General features: G+C 41.4%; 1 protein-coding gene across 2 annotated transcripts in view; it reads right to left on the reverse strand.

Annotated features, from left to right (window-relative positions):
* The window catches only part of KLHL4 (kelch like family member 4), a 50056-nt gene that overhangs the window by 22996 nt on the left and 13332 nt on the right, over positions 1-13728 (reverse strand). For both annotated transcript variants that reach the window (XM_072981501.2, XM_020811024.3), the window contains 3 exons: positions 3501-3677; positions 1985-2121; positions 216-412 (listed from right to left, as the gene is read on the reverse strand). In XM_072981501.2, the coding sequence (XP_072837602.2) occupies positions 216-412; positions 1985-2121; positions 3501-3677 (511 nt within the window). The remainder of the gene's footprint in view (positions 1-215; positions 413-1984; positions 2122-3500; positions 3678-13728) is intronic.

Here is a 13728-nt window from a genome sequence, read left to right on the forward strand (position 1 = left end):
AAAAAATCAGATGAGGACTGAACATGATTGATGGGCCAAAATGCTGTCTAAACACCAAGACTGGAATTAAGTGGAAACTTGTGGGAGGAGTGAAACAATATCCTGGGAATGAAAATTGAACCCCAAACCAAAAACCTGGGCACGCTGCAACATTTTGCTGTTTCCGCTTGTCCCTCTCTATTTTAACCTTTTAGTTGTTAGTTTCTGGGTCTCACCGTTGTGTACACATGTGCCACTTGCAAGAGTTCTGTGCAGCCCTGCGCATCTCCAAAGGATCGGATCCCTAAGCAGTTTGAAGGATGGAGCTGCTTCATGAGAAAATTGCAGCAGACTTCGATGACTGGAGAAAGCTGGAGAAGACAAGCCGCGGCCAGCAAGCTTTCAATCGTGTCTTCTTTTAGTTCCAAGATACCTGTGTGGTTTAATTTTAAACAGAGAGAAAGAGGGAGGGAAGGAGATGGGGGCGGGGGAGAGATGCACAGGAAGGAATTATTCTGTATGGGGAGAACAACCTCAGAGATAAGTTGTTGTAGGTTTTTCAGGCTGTTGGGCTGTGTTCTGAAGGTTGTTCTTCCTAACGTTTCACCAGTCTTTGTGGCCAGCGTCTTCAGAGGACAGGATTACAGACAGAATTCTGACTCCTGTCCTCTGAAGATGCCGGCTACAGAGACTGGCGAAACGTTAGGAAGAACAACCTTCAGAACACGGCCAAAGAGCCCAAAAAACCTATCCAACAACCATCAGATCCCGGCCATGAAAGCCTTCGAGAATACACTCTGAAATAAGGTTCTTGTGTCCAAGCATCTTACAGAGAAGGACCAGAACTCGGTGGTGAAACACTTTTCTTTTTTAATGCACAAATTCCAAGGGTCATTTTACAATATTGTCCGGAAGGACTGGAAAAAACTCTTGTCCTGAAGGGCCACTGCTGGCAGACACAATTGATAATGCTGGGACACATGAACTAAGGGTCAGGCTCAGTAGAAGGCAGCCTCCTCTCTTCACCATAATAATCTTAGAACTGCAGAGCCTGGAAGGGACCCTGTGGATCATTGTGTCTGGCCCCTGTCAGAGAGGCACAGTGGGGAATCAAACCCCCAACTTCCGGCTCCGGATCTGGATGCATAGACCACTCAGTGCCACAGATGAGACCCAACATTATGAGCAGTATGGAAGGTGTTTTCCTTGTCCACCACAATTAATTAGATGCCATCAAGCTGGTTTTCTAGGTATAATGTGCTCAGAAGTGGTTTACTGGCTCTGCTGCCAAAACCTCCAACTCTCTGAGCTATACCAGCTCTGCACCCACTACGGTCTCTTGTTTATTAAGCCTGACATAGAAGGTCTTTTAGATACCTGGGACAATGTCAGGGTGCATTAGCTACGAAATAAGTAGGGAACAAGATGCTCTTGCATTATACGGTTCCAATAAATTCACCACCCCTCTTAGAACAATGTTGTTGCTGCTGTTGCTGCTGCTGATGTATCATTATATCTATTTTTATTCCAGCAACACATATCGCCTTTCTACTTTATCATCATCACAATAAGCCTGTGAGGTATACAAAGGAGGGAGAGAGCCTACGGACCCTCAGTGAGTTTCAGGGTCCAGGGGAGAGTTGGAACTTAGATCTTCTGTGTCAAGTCAAGCTATTACAAGACACTAGCTTTCCAGAAACTACTGAACTACAAAAAAAAAATATCCCTAATTTCCAGCTTGGCTATGAATTTAACATTATTCGGATCTGTTCCTGTTACTCACTAGTACACAAATGCAGTCCATGTTAAAAGTTAGCCCTCCAGTGCCATGATCAGAGAAGGCTATTTCAGAGCTGCTGTGAATCCAGTTATAGGTAAAGTGCAAACTAAAAACTGGAGTGGATTCACAGCACCTCCAAAAATGGGAGCTACCAGCTTCTGCTAGCCATGGTCCAAATTGGAATCAACCTTGCCAGAATCAGAAGAAAGTTGACTTGACATTTACCTGTATAGGCATAACGCACGAGGTCTTTCAGTGCATCAGGATCCACGCCTTCCATTTTTATTTCCTCTTGTTTTGCTTCACGGACATCATTGGTAAACATGGCAGCAAAATAGTCAGAAACAGCACTCAGAACCAGCCTGAGAAGACATGGATTTTGTGAGCATCTGTGTCAGCTCATAATATCAATGGAAGCATCAGCCTTATGTATGGTGCTGTTTCCTTGAATATGTTGTGCTAAAAATGATGGAGCGTATGGATGGAACAATATTTCTTTGGCCTAAGATTAGAATGTTATGCATCTGCACAGCCAAAAGAAAAGACTGATTATGTAATTTAATATTCTCCTAGAAAGCTGCCTTGCTTCACTGGTAAAATGAAATCTCCCTTACTGGCAAAATCTTCTTGTCTTGAGCGGAAAATATACATTTGAAATAAATGACTGATTGGGATGGCTAAACATTTTGTTTCACTGCTGTTCTTTCGCTTTTGTTAATCAGAATTTTCTAAAATCTTCAGGTTCTTTCAGAATCAGAATAGGCAATAACAGGGTGGTTTTTTAAAAACGAATGTGAAATAGCAAAACTGTCAAATTCGCGCAATGCAAGGAAAAAGACTGTAAGTACTTGGTTTCTAAACTTCTCTCACTGGGTGTCATGTTAGGATTGCATTTTTTTTTCTGAAATATTCCTCATCTTTTGCAGCTATATGGCTATCACACCCACATACACATCTACACTGTTATATAATTATACATAATGACTTTAGCTGGGGGCATGAATTAAGGCAAAAATTCAGGTCCTTTTCATTTTCATAAGAACTCACCAAAATCTGCAAAGTACTTCATAATCTGGGTGGAAAGAATTTGAGCTTTTAAAAAATGGTTATGTTGGGGGGAAAATGAAACTAACAGATGTATCCATTCTTAGTGACTGTATTACAATTTTGAACACTAGGTCTATCTAGAGTGCATAGAGGTTCTTAGTTCATACTGAAGGCTCTGATATCTCTGCTGTATTGTGCCCTTTCTTCTCCACTCTCTAGAATATGGCTTACACAGACAGGTTCATTGCTCAATGAAGGCACCACAGCTCCATAAAACTTTCAGAATCCTATTTTATTTCAATTATGTTTCTAGCACTTATGCTTTTTTTATTTTATCGTATTGATTGCATTGGATTTTTATCCTGTCAAGGAATGCAGGCCAACCGTACCTTAATTTTTCTTTAATTTTTTAATAAAATGTTTTCCCACTTTCTGGTTGGCCATTAGAGAACATCTCAGTATGGATTTTTGGGATGTGCTGGGTGCCAGGACAGCTAGCTACCTCCGCTTGCCAGAACAGAGGACTTTATGGTAATCTCATTGTGATGTCACAAAGATAGTTGCAACGATTGTTGGGTCTCACAATTATTGGGGGGAACCACCATAATTTTTAAGGACATCTCAGTTCCTTGTTATCCAAATGAGTGGCTATTCAGAGACGTGCAGAAAGCCCGTAACCATTCAAAGCCTTTACCTATGAGCAGGGATCTTGTGGTCTCCAGCAATGAGGAGAACATCACAGAGTTGCTTCTGCTGAAGATAATTCTCCATCTTGCGGAAAGTCTGCTCTGCGTGGTTCGCTGCGTGGAAGTATTCATCCGACCCGTTGTGGTTCACTCCCATAGGAGAAGAGCAACTGCTTATCGATAGCCTGGTAGAGATGAAATGAAGTCATTTGTGCAGTCATAAGTGACCTGGAGAAACTGCTAAGCAACCAGAGTCTCTGAGAAAGCCAATGATGGAAATTTAACCAACATTCCCTTTAAGTTTCTGTCCCATTGTGTGGGAGCCCCACTCCATGAGTGCAGGGATGGGTGAGGCTTCATTCAAAATGGGAAGTAAATAAACCAGCTGCCACCTGTCCATGCGCAATGCCAACAGAACTCCGGGCAAGGACGCGCACATGAAACGTAGAGAGAACATTGCTAATAACATTTCAGTAGTGTTTTTCCTTAAGCTTACGCTGATTCTGCAAGCTCGAATTTCTACTGAACGCCTTTAGAATTTATGAGATAATACAAATATATACAATTATTTACCATGGATTAAAGAAATAAATAGGAAAGCCAAACGAATATCTAACCACAAATACATCAAGCTAGCAGTATTGGAAGGGAGTTCATACAATTGTCACATATCTGGATGATGGCAGTTTCTAAAGCTGTTTGCCAATGATCCCCTTTTAGAGATTTGAATGTGATGTTGTTGAACTGTCATCCTCCACCACAGTTTTTGGTCAAGCAGACATTAAAGATTTTGGAGGAAATCTGTTCCCTACCACAGAACATTCAGCAATATGTTCTCCTTTTCATAACCTTCTCTTTCAGTTAGAAATCAACCAGACCAGAAGCTGCTTCGGACAAGTTTAGTTAATTCTACCATCCTCTATTAGGCTACACATAGTTGCAGGTGGGAAGACCTTTCCCATCCATGTCTCCTTATTTCAGCTCGTTTCCTGGTGAAGTTCCTGGCACTGAATTAGGGCTAGAAGAAAACATCGCCCCTACACAATCCAAAGGATTTGCTCAAGGTGACTGAGAAGGCATGACTCCCACATTGCCTTCCTTTCCTATTCTCCGTCAGAAAGAGTCATCCTCCACACCAGCCACGAAACTCATTATATACCTTGGAATGCGCCGTGCGTTGTGAGCTGTGCTGACAAACAGGCTGCTGCATCAGGAGATAAATGCGAGCAGCAGCACTCAAAAATGGGAACTATTAGGTAAATAGTGCTACAAATGGCTGGGATTGCATTTTGAGCCAAAGATGACAATGTAGTAGTGCCAGAATTACTGTAGAGGACAGAAATTTCCTGGGGGCGGCCTCTTTCATCCTGCTTGGGGGGGATGGTTTCAAAAATGGAACGAAACGTAGTCTCTCTGCCTTCTGCAAGTTTCTTTTGAAGCTTCTATGCAGCAGCTTTCCAATATTCTTGTCTTTATGCAAGATTATTAATTCACTTTGGAATTATGGAAGCTTATTTGCTTTCATAATTTTGTGTCCTCCTGTTCTGAATGGAACAGCTGCCACCTTTTCGTTCATTGCAATGGTTTCCTTCTCTTCTCTCAGAAAACAATCTGAGGCATGCCTTCTCAGAAGGAAGCCTCCTTAAGCTCCATGGAACTGCTGCGTGAATGCATATGTACGTATGTTTTTAAAATTTCTCTATATCTCCAGGAAGAGAAATGACTGTGTGTCTACAGAGTAGAGTGTGTAGAGTAAACACTGTCGGGTCCACTCAAAGTAGGCAACTTGGAGTCCATATTGAACCCCTCTAATGGTAGTAGAATAAGATAGTTTGGATATATTTAAATGGATCTAATTGACAGAAAAATCTGGGGCTGGGAGAATGGAACGTTACTGAAATTGATCATCACCTTTCTCCCTTTTGGGAGAAGTATAAAGCCCTTGCTGCACAGAAGAAATACAGTCTCTCTCTCTCTCTCTTTCTACACACACACACACACACACACACACACACACACACACAGAGAGAGAGAGAGAGAGAGAGAGAGAGAGAAAGAGAAAGAGAGAGAGAGAGTCACACACACACACACAGAGAGAGAGAGAGAGAGAGAGAGTCACTTCTCTGATTGGAGATACAGTATATACAGTTTTTAAAGAACCAGCTTGAAAAATAAAATCTCAGCCAAAAACAAATTCTCTAAGTCTTAATATGTTAACAGCCATCAATAAAACTGAAACAGCAAAAGGGGAAGTATTGGATGCCTGCAGAAAAAAAAAGGTCTCACCCACCTTTTTCAGAGATTTAGATTGGTCTGTCCTTTCATATATTTTTTTCCTATCCTCTGGTCTGATACAATTCTTATAAACTACTGTATGATTAGATGTTTAGAACGAGGAGTTCCTTGATTTGATCAATCACAATTGTTGGGATTGACTGTACTGACATTTCCTTTTCAGTATATGTATATTTCGAAGCCAAAACAAAGTGTGGCATTCTTGTACACCCTTCCACTATTTAATCTGCAAAATTTAAAGAATGGAGGGGGAGAAGGCCTCCTCCAAAGAAACCTCTTTCAGCTTTCAGACAAGTGGGCAGCACACCGAGAATTAGAGGTGCCCCCTGTCAGATAAGTATCAGTACTACCAGATGTCCTGAGGAAAGACTATTTCATGGTACACCTGCAAGGATCTGTTCTCTGCCCAGGTCATAGCTAAGTCATTTACAAGAAGCTGTTTTTTCTGATATTCAACCAAAATCTGGCTTGCTTTAACTTGAGCCTATTTTTACATGTCCTATACTCTGAGATGACTGAAAACATATCATGCCCTTCCTCTGTATAACTACATTTCAAGTAGCTGAAAAGCGCTCTCATAGTGCCCTTGGTCTTCTTTTCTCAAGGCTAAACATGCCTAGTTCTTTCAGTCTTTCCTCATAGTTTTCTGAGCTTTCTGGGGGTATTTGGTAGGCCACTTTTGAAGACAGGTACAGTAAACATTACAGGGATGTGGTGGCACTGTGGGTAAAACCACAGAAGCCTCTGTGCTGCAAGGTCAGAAGACCAGCCGTCGTAAGATCGAATCCACACAACGGAGGGAGCTCCCGTCGCTTGTCCCAGCTCCTGCCAACCTAGCAGTTTGAAAGCATGTAAAAATGTGAGCAGATAAATAGGTTCCACCTTGGTGGGAAGGTAATGGCATTCTGTGTCTAGTCACACTGGCCACGTGACCCTGGATACTGTCTTCGAACAAACGCTGGCTCTATGCCTTGGAAATGAGGATGAGCACCGCACCCTGGAGTCGGACACGACTGGACTAAATGTCAAGGGGAACCTTTACCTTTACTGTAGAGTAAACATTGTCAAGTCCAGCCAAGGAAGGCAACTTGGGTTCAAAATTAAACCACCCTGATTGTGAATAGAATAAGATAGTTTGGAGATAGTAAAATGGATTTAATAGATATAAAAATCTGGGGTGGGAGAGAATGGAATATCACTGAAATTGATCATCACCTTCAGGTAAGAATTGTCTGTTTCTCCCTTTTGGAGAAGTAAAAAGCCCTTGCAGAATAGAAATACATTTGTGAAAATATCCTCCATGGGACATACTAATGTGTCTCCAATATAACATGAATGAAATATTAATGAAAATGTGTATGATGTTAGGTCTGGAGGATCATTTAAGTTTATTATGATGGCTGGCTTGTTTTTTATTTTATTTTATTTTTTTTTACAAATCTGGGATTGAAATGAGCACAATTTGCTGTTGCTGGGTCTCTTGTTGCATGTTAATATCGCTTCATAAACAGGAAACTCGTTTGTATTTATGAAGCAGAGAATGACCAAAAAAAAAAAAAAGAGGGAATCAACAAGCTGCTTCATGCTGTGTAGTCCTTTGCCCACTGCTAAGTTACATATTCAGCTTTTTTACAGAATTGAAAACCGTTGATATCCCGTGTCACATTTCTTACAAGGCTCCCCATCTAATAATAGTAACATTTGCCTCTGATGAAAACTGGGTTGGTTGAATCTGTCTATTTTTGGTCTGTGCTTCCCTTTCACATAATCTTCTTCATTTTAGCATTAATTGGGATTATATTTTTAAAATTCATTTTAATACATATATTTAAATATTTTAAATGAACATTGTCTCTTTGAGTTACTATTTAAGTGTTTGCTCCTGTGAAGGTTGGTATGGAAAATGTGTATTTTGGTAAAGCATCACAGCTTTCAGAGAAGGGCGACATCCAGGGGAATGGTTACATTCCAATCTACACGTCCATCTCAGAGGTGCAGGGAGGTCTTTGACACAAAGGAGTTTGCAAGTATCAGCAAACAGCCCTGGGGCAAAAGAAATCTTTGAAAAGTCACTGCTAGAAATGGCTGCATTGTTTTAGATATGTATTTGTTTCATTTTAAATGTCTTTTTATGGCTGATTCCCAGACAGTGCTTGTCAGAAATGCAACCAACACTTTATTGCGTTTGCTGCCAAGATTTTCAGCATTTCCCTTTTGCAAGTTAGCTAGGCATCCTTCAGTCATGAGAGACTGTGGTAACGTGCGCTGTATGGAGGACATGGAACATCATCTAGTGAAGCTGAGGAAACTAATTCGAGAGTGACAATCCCTTCCACACTAGAGACAAATCCAATCTGTCCCCCGTCCAGCTCCCTGGTTTTGCTGCTTTTGTGACTTCCTCTTTGCCTCGGCCTGCTGGACAAGGGTCTGTTCAAATTGGGAGAGGCTGCAATGCACTGCCTGCCTCCAGGCTGAACGCTCAGATGTCAAGGTTTCCCATCTGTTGAGGTCCATTCCTGTGGCCTTCAGATCCTGCTTGCAGATATCCTTGTATCACAGCTGTGGTCTCCCTCTGGGGTGATTTCCCTGCACTAATTCTCCATACAGGAGATCTTTTGGAATCCGACCATCAGCCATTCTCACAACATGCTCAAGCCAATGTAAACCTCGCTGTTTCAGTAATGTATATATGCTGAAAATTCCAGCTCGATTCTAGGACTACTCTGTTTGGAACTTTGTCCTGCCAGGTGATACCAAAAATGCGTCTGAGACAGTGCATATAGAACGTGTTCAGCTTCCTCTCCTGTCGTGCACAAAGGGTCCGGGACTCACTGCAATACAGGAGTGTGCAAGTATAGATTGGCAATAAGATTCTGGCCACTGATGATCAGGTTCCAATGTATGGAAGAATGAAGGGACCTGTTTCTTTTAATGGGGTGTGCTGCTCTTTCTATCTTAACTTCATTGTTATTATTTTTGTGTAACGTCAAGTTGCCTCTGACTTGTGGCAATCAGAAGAAGGTTGAGACTTGGCAGGATAGCTAAGAAAGAACTAGAAACTAGCATCCAGTGTAATGCCACTGGAGACCAAAACCAAGTTCATCCAAAGGGTTGTGTTTCCAATTACTATAAATGGACGTGGAAATGGGACAGTGAAGAAAGCTGATGGAGAGGGGGGGAATTATCTGATCCAAATAAAGCTTTACAAATACCGTGGACTGCCCTAAAGACAAACAAATGGATCCAGATCAAGCTTGAGGTCTCTCTAGAAGCAAAGACAACGACACTGAGACAGTAAAACACTGGGGTTGTCATGAAAAGACACAACTCACTGGAAAGATTATAATAGTAAGTGAAAGAAAGCAGTAAAAGAGGGAGACCAAGTAGAGGACAGATTGATTCAACAAAAGAAAACATGGGTTTGAGCTTTCAAGAGCTTCGTAGGGCTGCTAATGACAGGATCTTCTGGATCAAAGGGTCACCATAAGTCGGACAACTTGATGACACCCAAAAACAACAAAAATTAATACAAAACCTGTAACCATTCCAGTTTCTTTATTGTCAGCATTAAAGTTATGTAACTTTTCAATGATGTGCTTTTAAATTATTTTTAATAGTTTGACTTTTGTTGGTTTTTTGTTAAATACAACAATACGTTAAACTGAATTTTAATATTATTTTTTTAGCCATTACTTGGTTTTTAAAAATCATTTAGTGAGCCCCTGTATCAGGACAATTGTAGGCAGACATAAAATAAATAATAATAAATATAATATAAATTAGCCTTTATGTCCTGTTGACAGTCAAGGCTTATCTGGCAAACACACAATGGAAACAGGGGCTTGTAGCAGGTTTAGAAAATGGTTTTCTTTTAACCCTAGTGGACCCTGAGTCTCAGAACATTTGTAAACCTTGGTTTAAAAGTTACACTTTCCCCCTGCAAGGCGTCTTTTCTGAAGTTTTAGGAATCATTTGGCAATGGTTAATAAAGAATATCCTCATTATGCACCCAAACATCCCAGAAGATACGCCTTCACATTTGTGAAAATAAATTAAAGTGTGTGCATCGCCATGCAATACTAATAATCTGTTCAGCTTGTCAGGTAAATAGCCAATTATGGCTTGATTAGTTGTCCAAGTTGAAAGGCTATGAAATGCAGATGAAGTATTGTAACAGGGGACACTGCTACACAAATCCTGAAGATCAGTAGGCCTGATTTATTTGCAACGCTCGTGTGCCCCTGTCTAATTATGCTAGATTCAGTAATGTTTCACTCAGCTGTTCTGTAATAATTGCTTTTACAATTAATCGTATTTACTTTGCATTTGCTTGTACGTTTTAATATCTGATTTAAGTAAGAACGATGGCAATAAAATGCCTTGGCAAATGGATGGGATGATGAGGACGAAAATAATGGCATGTTTTCTTTAAGAAAATAAATATTCACATAATATTGTTGTGTGTTTCTTCTTCCTGGGCTCAGAAACATCCTTTTATGTGCCTTCTGGTGAACAGCCAAGGAAATCCATGAACCTGTTTTTATTCATTTGGGCTGCCAACTCAATGGAACTGACCCCTGAACAGAGAGATGAAGGATTGACCTGCTATTTGTTATTGTAATTCAGTTTTTTTCTGGTGTGTTATGTCTGGAATATGTATCTCTAATGGCTAAAAGGTTTCCTTCCATTTGAAACAAAAAGAGCAGTACTCAGTTTGGAGAGCATTCATCTAATGAAATAATTTAAGTTGAGTGACCATTTGTATTTTTATTAGCCAATTGAATTTAAATGCATGTGTAAATTACAGAATAAGTGGTCAGTATCTTTCTGAGAAACTCAATGAAATGCAAGAACTTGAGCATGTAAGAGCACAAGTTGATTCTAAACCTGACCCAGTAAAGAGCTATTGGATTCAGAATAAAGGCTGACACACCAGCGCATGTCGGAGAGCCAACTGGACTTAATCTTTCTTCAGCACTGGAAATGGGACAGCATGCTCCCCCTCAGTTGACATCAACTCTTTAGCTTAGAGCAGTGGTCCCCAACCTTGGGCCTCCAGATGTTCTTCGACTACAACTCCCAGAAGCCTTCATCACCATCTCTGCTGCCCAGGGGTTCTGGGAGTTGAAGTCCAAGAACATCTGGAGACCCAAGGTTGGGGATCACTGGCTTAGAGGACAAAAAAATAGAACACACAGCTTTTTTGCTCCAACACCTCGCTGGTGCTCCTAACATCGGTCACCTAAGACAAACACCTGACTCTACCTAATGTACTGCACTCGAATCCAGCCACATTGTTTGGGTACATGAGAAAGGAAAAGTAAGAAAGCAAGCAGACCATCCAAGCAAGCAGTAGGCTACATGATTAGAGCTTAAAACAAAAAGTCCAGGCTACGTGAAGGACCTTATCCTCCCATACTAGCTCACTCATGCTTTAAAATCTGCTAGAGGGGCCCTTCTCATGGTCCTCCCACCTTCAGAGGCTGGTTTCGTGAGGACCTGACAGAGGGCCTTCTCTGTGGCCATTCCCAAGCTTTACCAAGATAGGTTTCCTGCTACCTGGACAGCTTCCATTGGCAAAGTCCTTTTTTTATCACAAGGTGTGCTGTTTTCCTGTTTGCTTGTTTTTAAGATAAGCTACTAAGATTTTGATCAAGAAGAGATTTTAAAGTGTTTGAATTTTCATTGTATTTTAATAACACAATGAATTTAATTTTAATGTTTATAATCCTACTATATTTTACTGTCCTGTTTTTCTTAACTGTTTTGTAAGCTGCTTTGAGCCCCAAGTCTCAAAGAAAAGCAGCATATAAATACAATAAATTAGTTAGGCATCCTTCAGTCTCGAGAGACTATAGTATCATGCTCTGTACAGAGGTCTTGGAACAGCGTCTGGTGTGGCTGAGAAGGCCAATTCGAGAGTGACAATCCCTTCCACACTGAAGACAAATCCAATCTGTCCCCTGTCCAGCTCCCTGATTTTGTTGCTTTCATGACTGCCTCTTTGCCTCGACCTGCTGGACAAGGGTCTCTTCAAATTGGGAGAAGCCGTGATGCACCACCTGCCTCCAGGCTGAATGCTCAGATGTCAAGGTTTCCCATCTGTTGAGGTCCGTTCCTAAGGCCTTCAGAACCCACTTGTAGATCTCCTTGTATCGCAACTGTGGTCTCCCTCTGGGGTGATTTCCCTGCACTAGTTCTCCATACAGGAGATCCTTTGGGATCCGACCATCAGCCATTCTCACAACATGCCCGAGCCAACGCAGACATCGCTGTTTCAGTAATGTATACATGCTAAAAAATTCCAGCTCATTCTAGGACTACTCTGTTTGGAACTTTGTCCTGCCAGGTGATACCAAAAATGTGTCAGAGGCAACACATATGGAAGGTGTTCAGCTTCCTCTCCTGCCGTGCACAAAGGGTCCAGGACTCACTGCAGTACTGCCAAAACTTTGGACTAACAATCAGCCTGAAGAAAACACAAGTCATGGGGCCAGGGCATGGACTCACCTCCCTCTATTACCATCTCCACACAAGAATTGGAGGTTGTTCATGACTTTGTGTACCTTGGCTCAACAATATCTGACACTCTCTCCCTAGATGTCGAACTGGATAAACGCATTGGCAAAGCAGCTACCATGTTCTCTAGACTCACAAAGAGAGTATGGCTCAATAATAAATAAATAAATAAATAAATTGAAGCCTCCAATTACATTGTAAACTGCCCAGAGAGTGCTTTAAGTGCTTTGGGGTGATATATTTTTAATACACTTTGCTTTTTTGCGGGGGGGTGATATCCCAAACCTGCTGCCTGAGGCAGCTGCCTCACTCTACCTAGTGTAAGGACCAACCATTCCCCAGTGAGCAGGCAAAAATGGGAAGATCAGGCAGGTGGAGGAAAAACACACCATGGTACATTGGCCAGCAGGAGGGGCAGCATAACCGTGGGTGGCCAAGGGTCATCACATGCCACGTAAGGAGTCCAATTTGCACATCACTCTTATGGCAGTTTGGTTCCAATACAGTTTCCATGACTACTTCCTATGGAATTCTGGGATTAGTAGTTTTGTAAGTAACTTTGAAGGCTTTGCTTTTAAAAAAAAACTTTATTGTACTTTCCTAAATCAGAGGAAAGAATCTTCACCACCCTAGTAAAATACAAATCACAGGGGCCTGTAAGATGAAGCCAGGACATTGGAAGTGTTATCAAACTGTTATAACTATGTAGTGTAAACAGATCCTATGGCAATGATTTTCCACCTGCAGTTGCTTGCTCAGCTGAGTTCCCTTAATGAAATGCCTCTATCTTCCTCCACAATACCCACAGAAAAAGGGAAAAAGAAAAGAATTGCTATGGACAGCAGTAACTGAGCACCTGTGGGTAGATGGATGCTTGGAGCATGAATAGCATAATGCTGTCCTCTAAAGCTCTGTGCTCTTTCCCATAATCTGTCAGAAAGACCCGCCATAATTAGAAACCGTTGTTTCCATAGAAACAGCATCACTGGGAAAGCAAATCATTGTCCCCGTGGTACCTTTCACACTGTTCCCCTGATGATGCAAAAGAGAACGTTTGGCGTCAAAAGAGGAAACACTGTATGGGAGAGTAGGAGGTTGTTAATTGGATCAAGAGGTGGAGCACGAGAAACCAAAACAATATAATTTGGAAGGGAGGGAGAGAATGTGCAACATCCATATGCAAAATCCATAGTTAATCTCTTTCTTAGGGTAACTCCAAAGGTGCAAGTATATGCGCAAGCTTTTGACATCATTGGGCAAGATGTGACGAAAGCATAGGGAAGGGAGATGTGTTCTTAAAAGCCAAGTAGACCACAAGTACTGTAGTCTGTAGCTTCCAGAAAATGACACGTGCTGATGCAGAGATGTGGAATCATGAAGGGTTTCTATAAGTGAAACAAAATTATAATACATCAGACTTGA

This window comes from Pogona vitticeps, chromosome 11 (genome assembly GCF_051106095.1).
Source record: "Pogona vitticeps strain Pit_001003342236 chromosome 11, PviZW2.1, whole genome shotgun sequence".
NCBI lineage: Eukaryota > Metazoa > Chordata > Lepidosauria > Squamata > Agamidae > Pogona > Pogona vitticeps.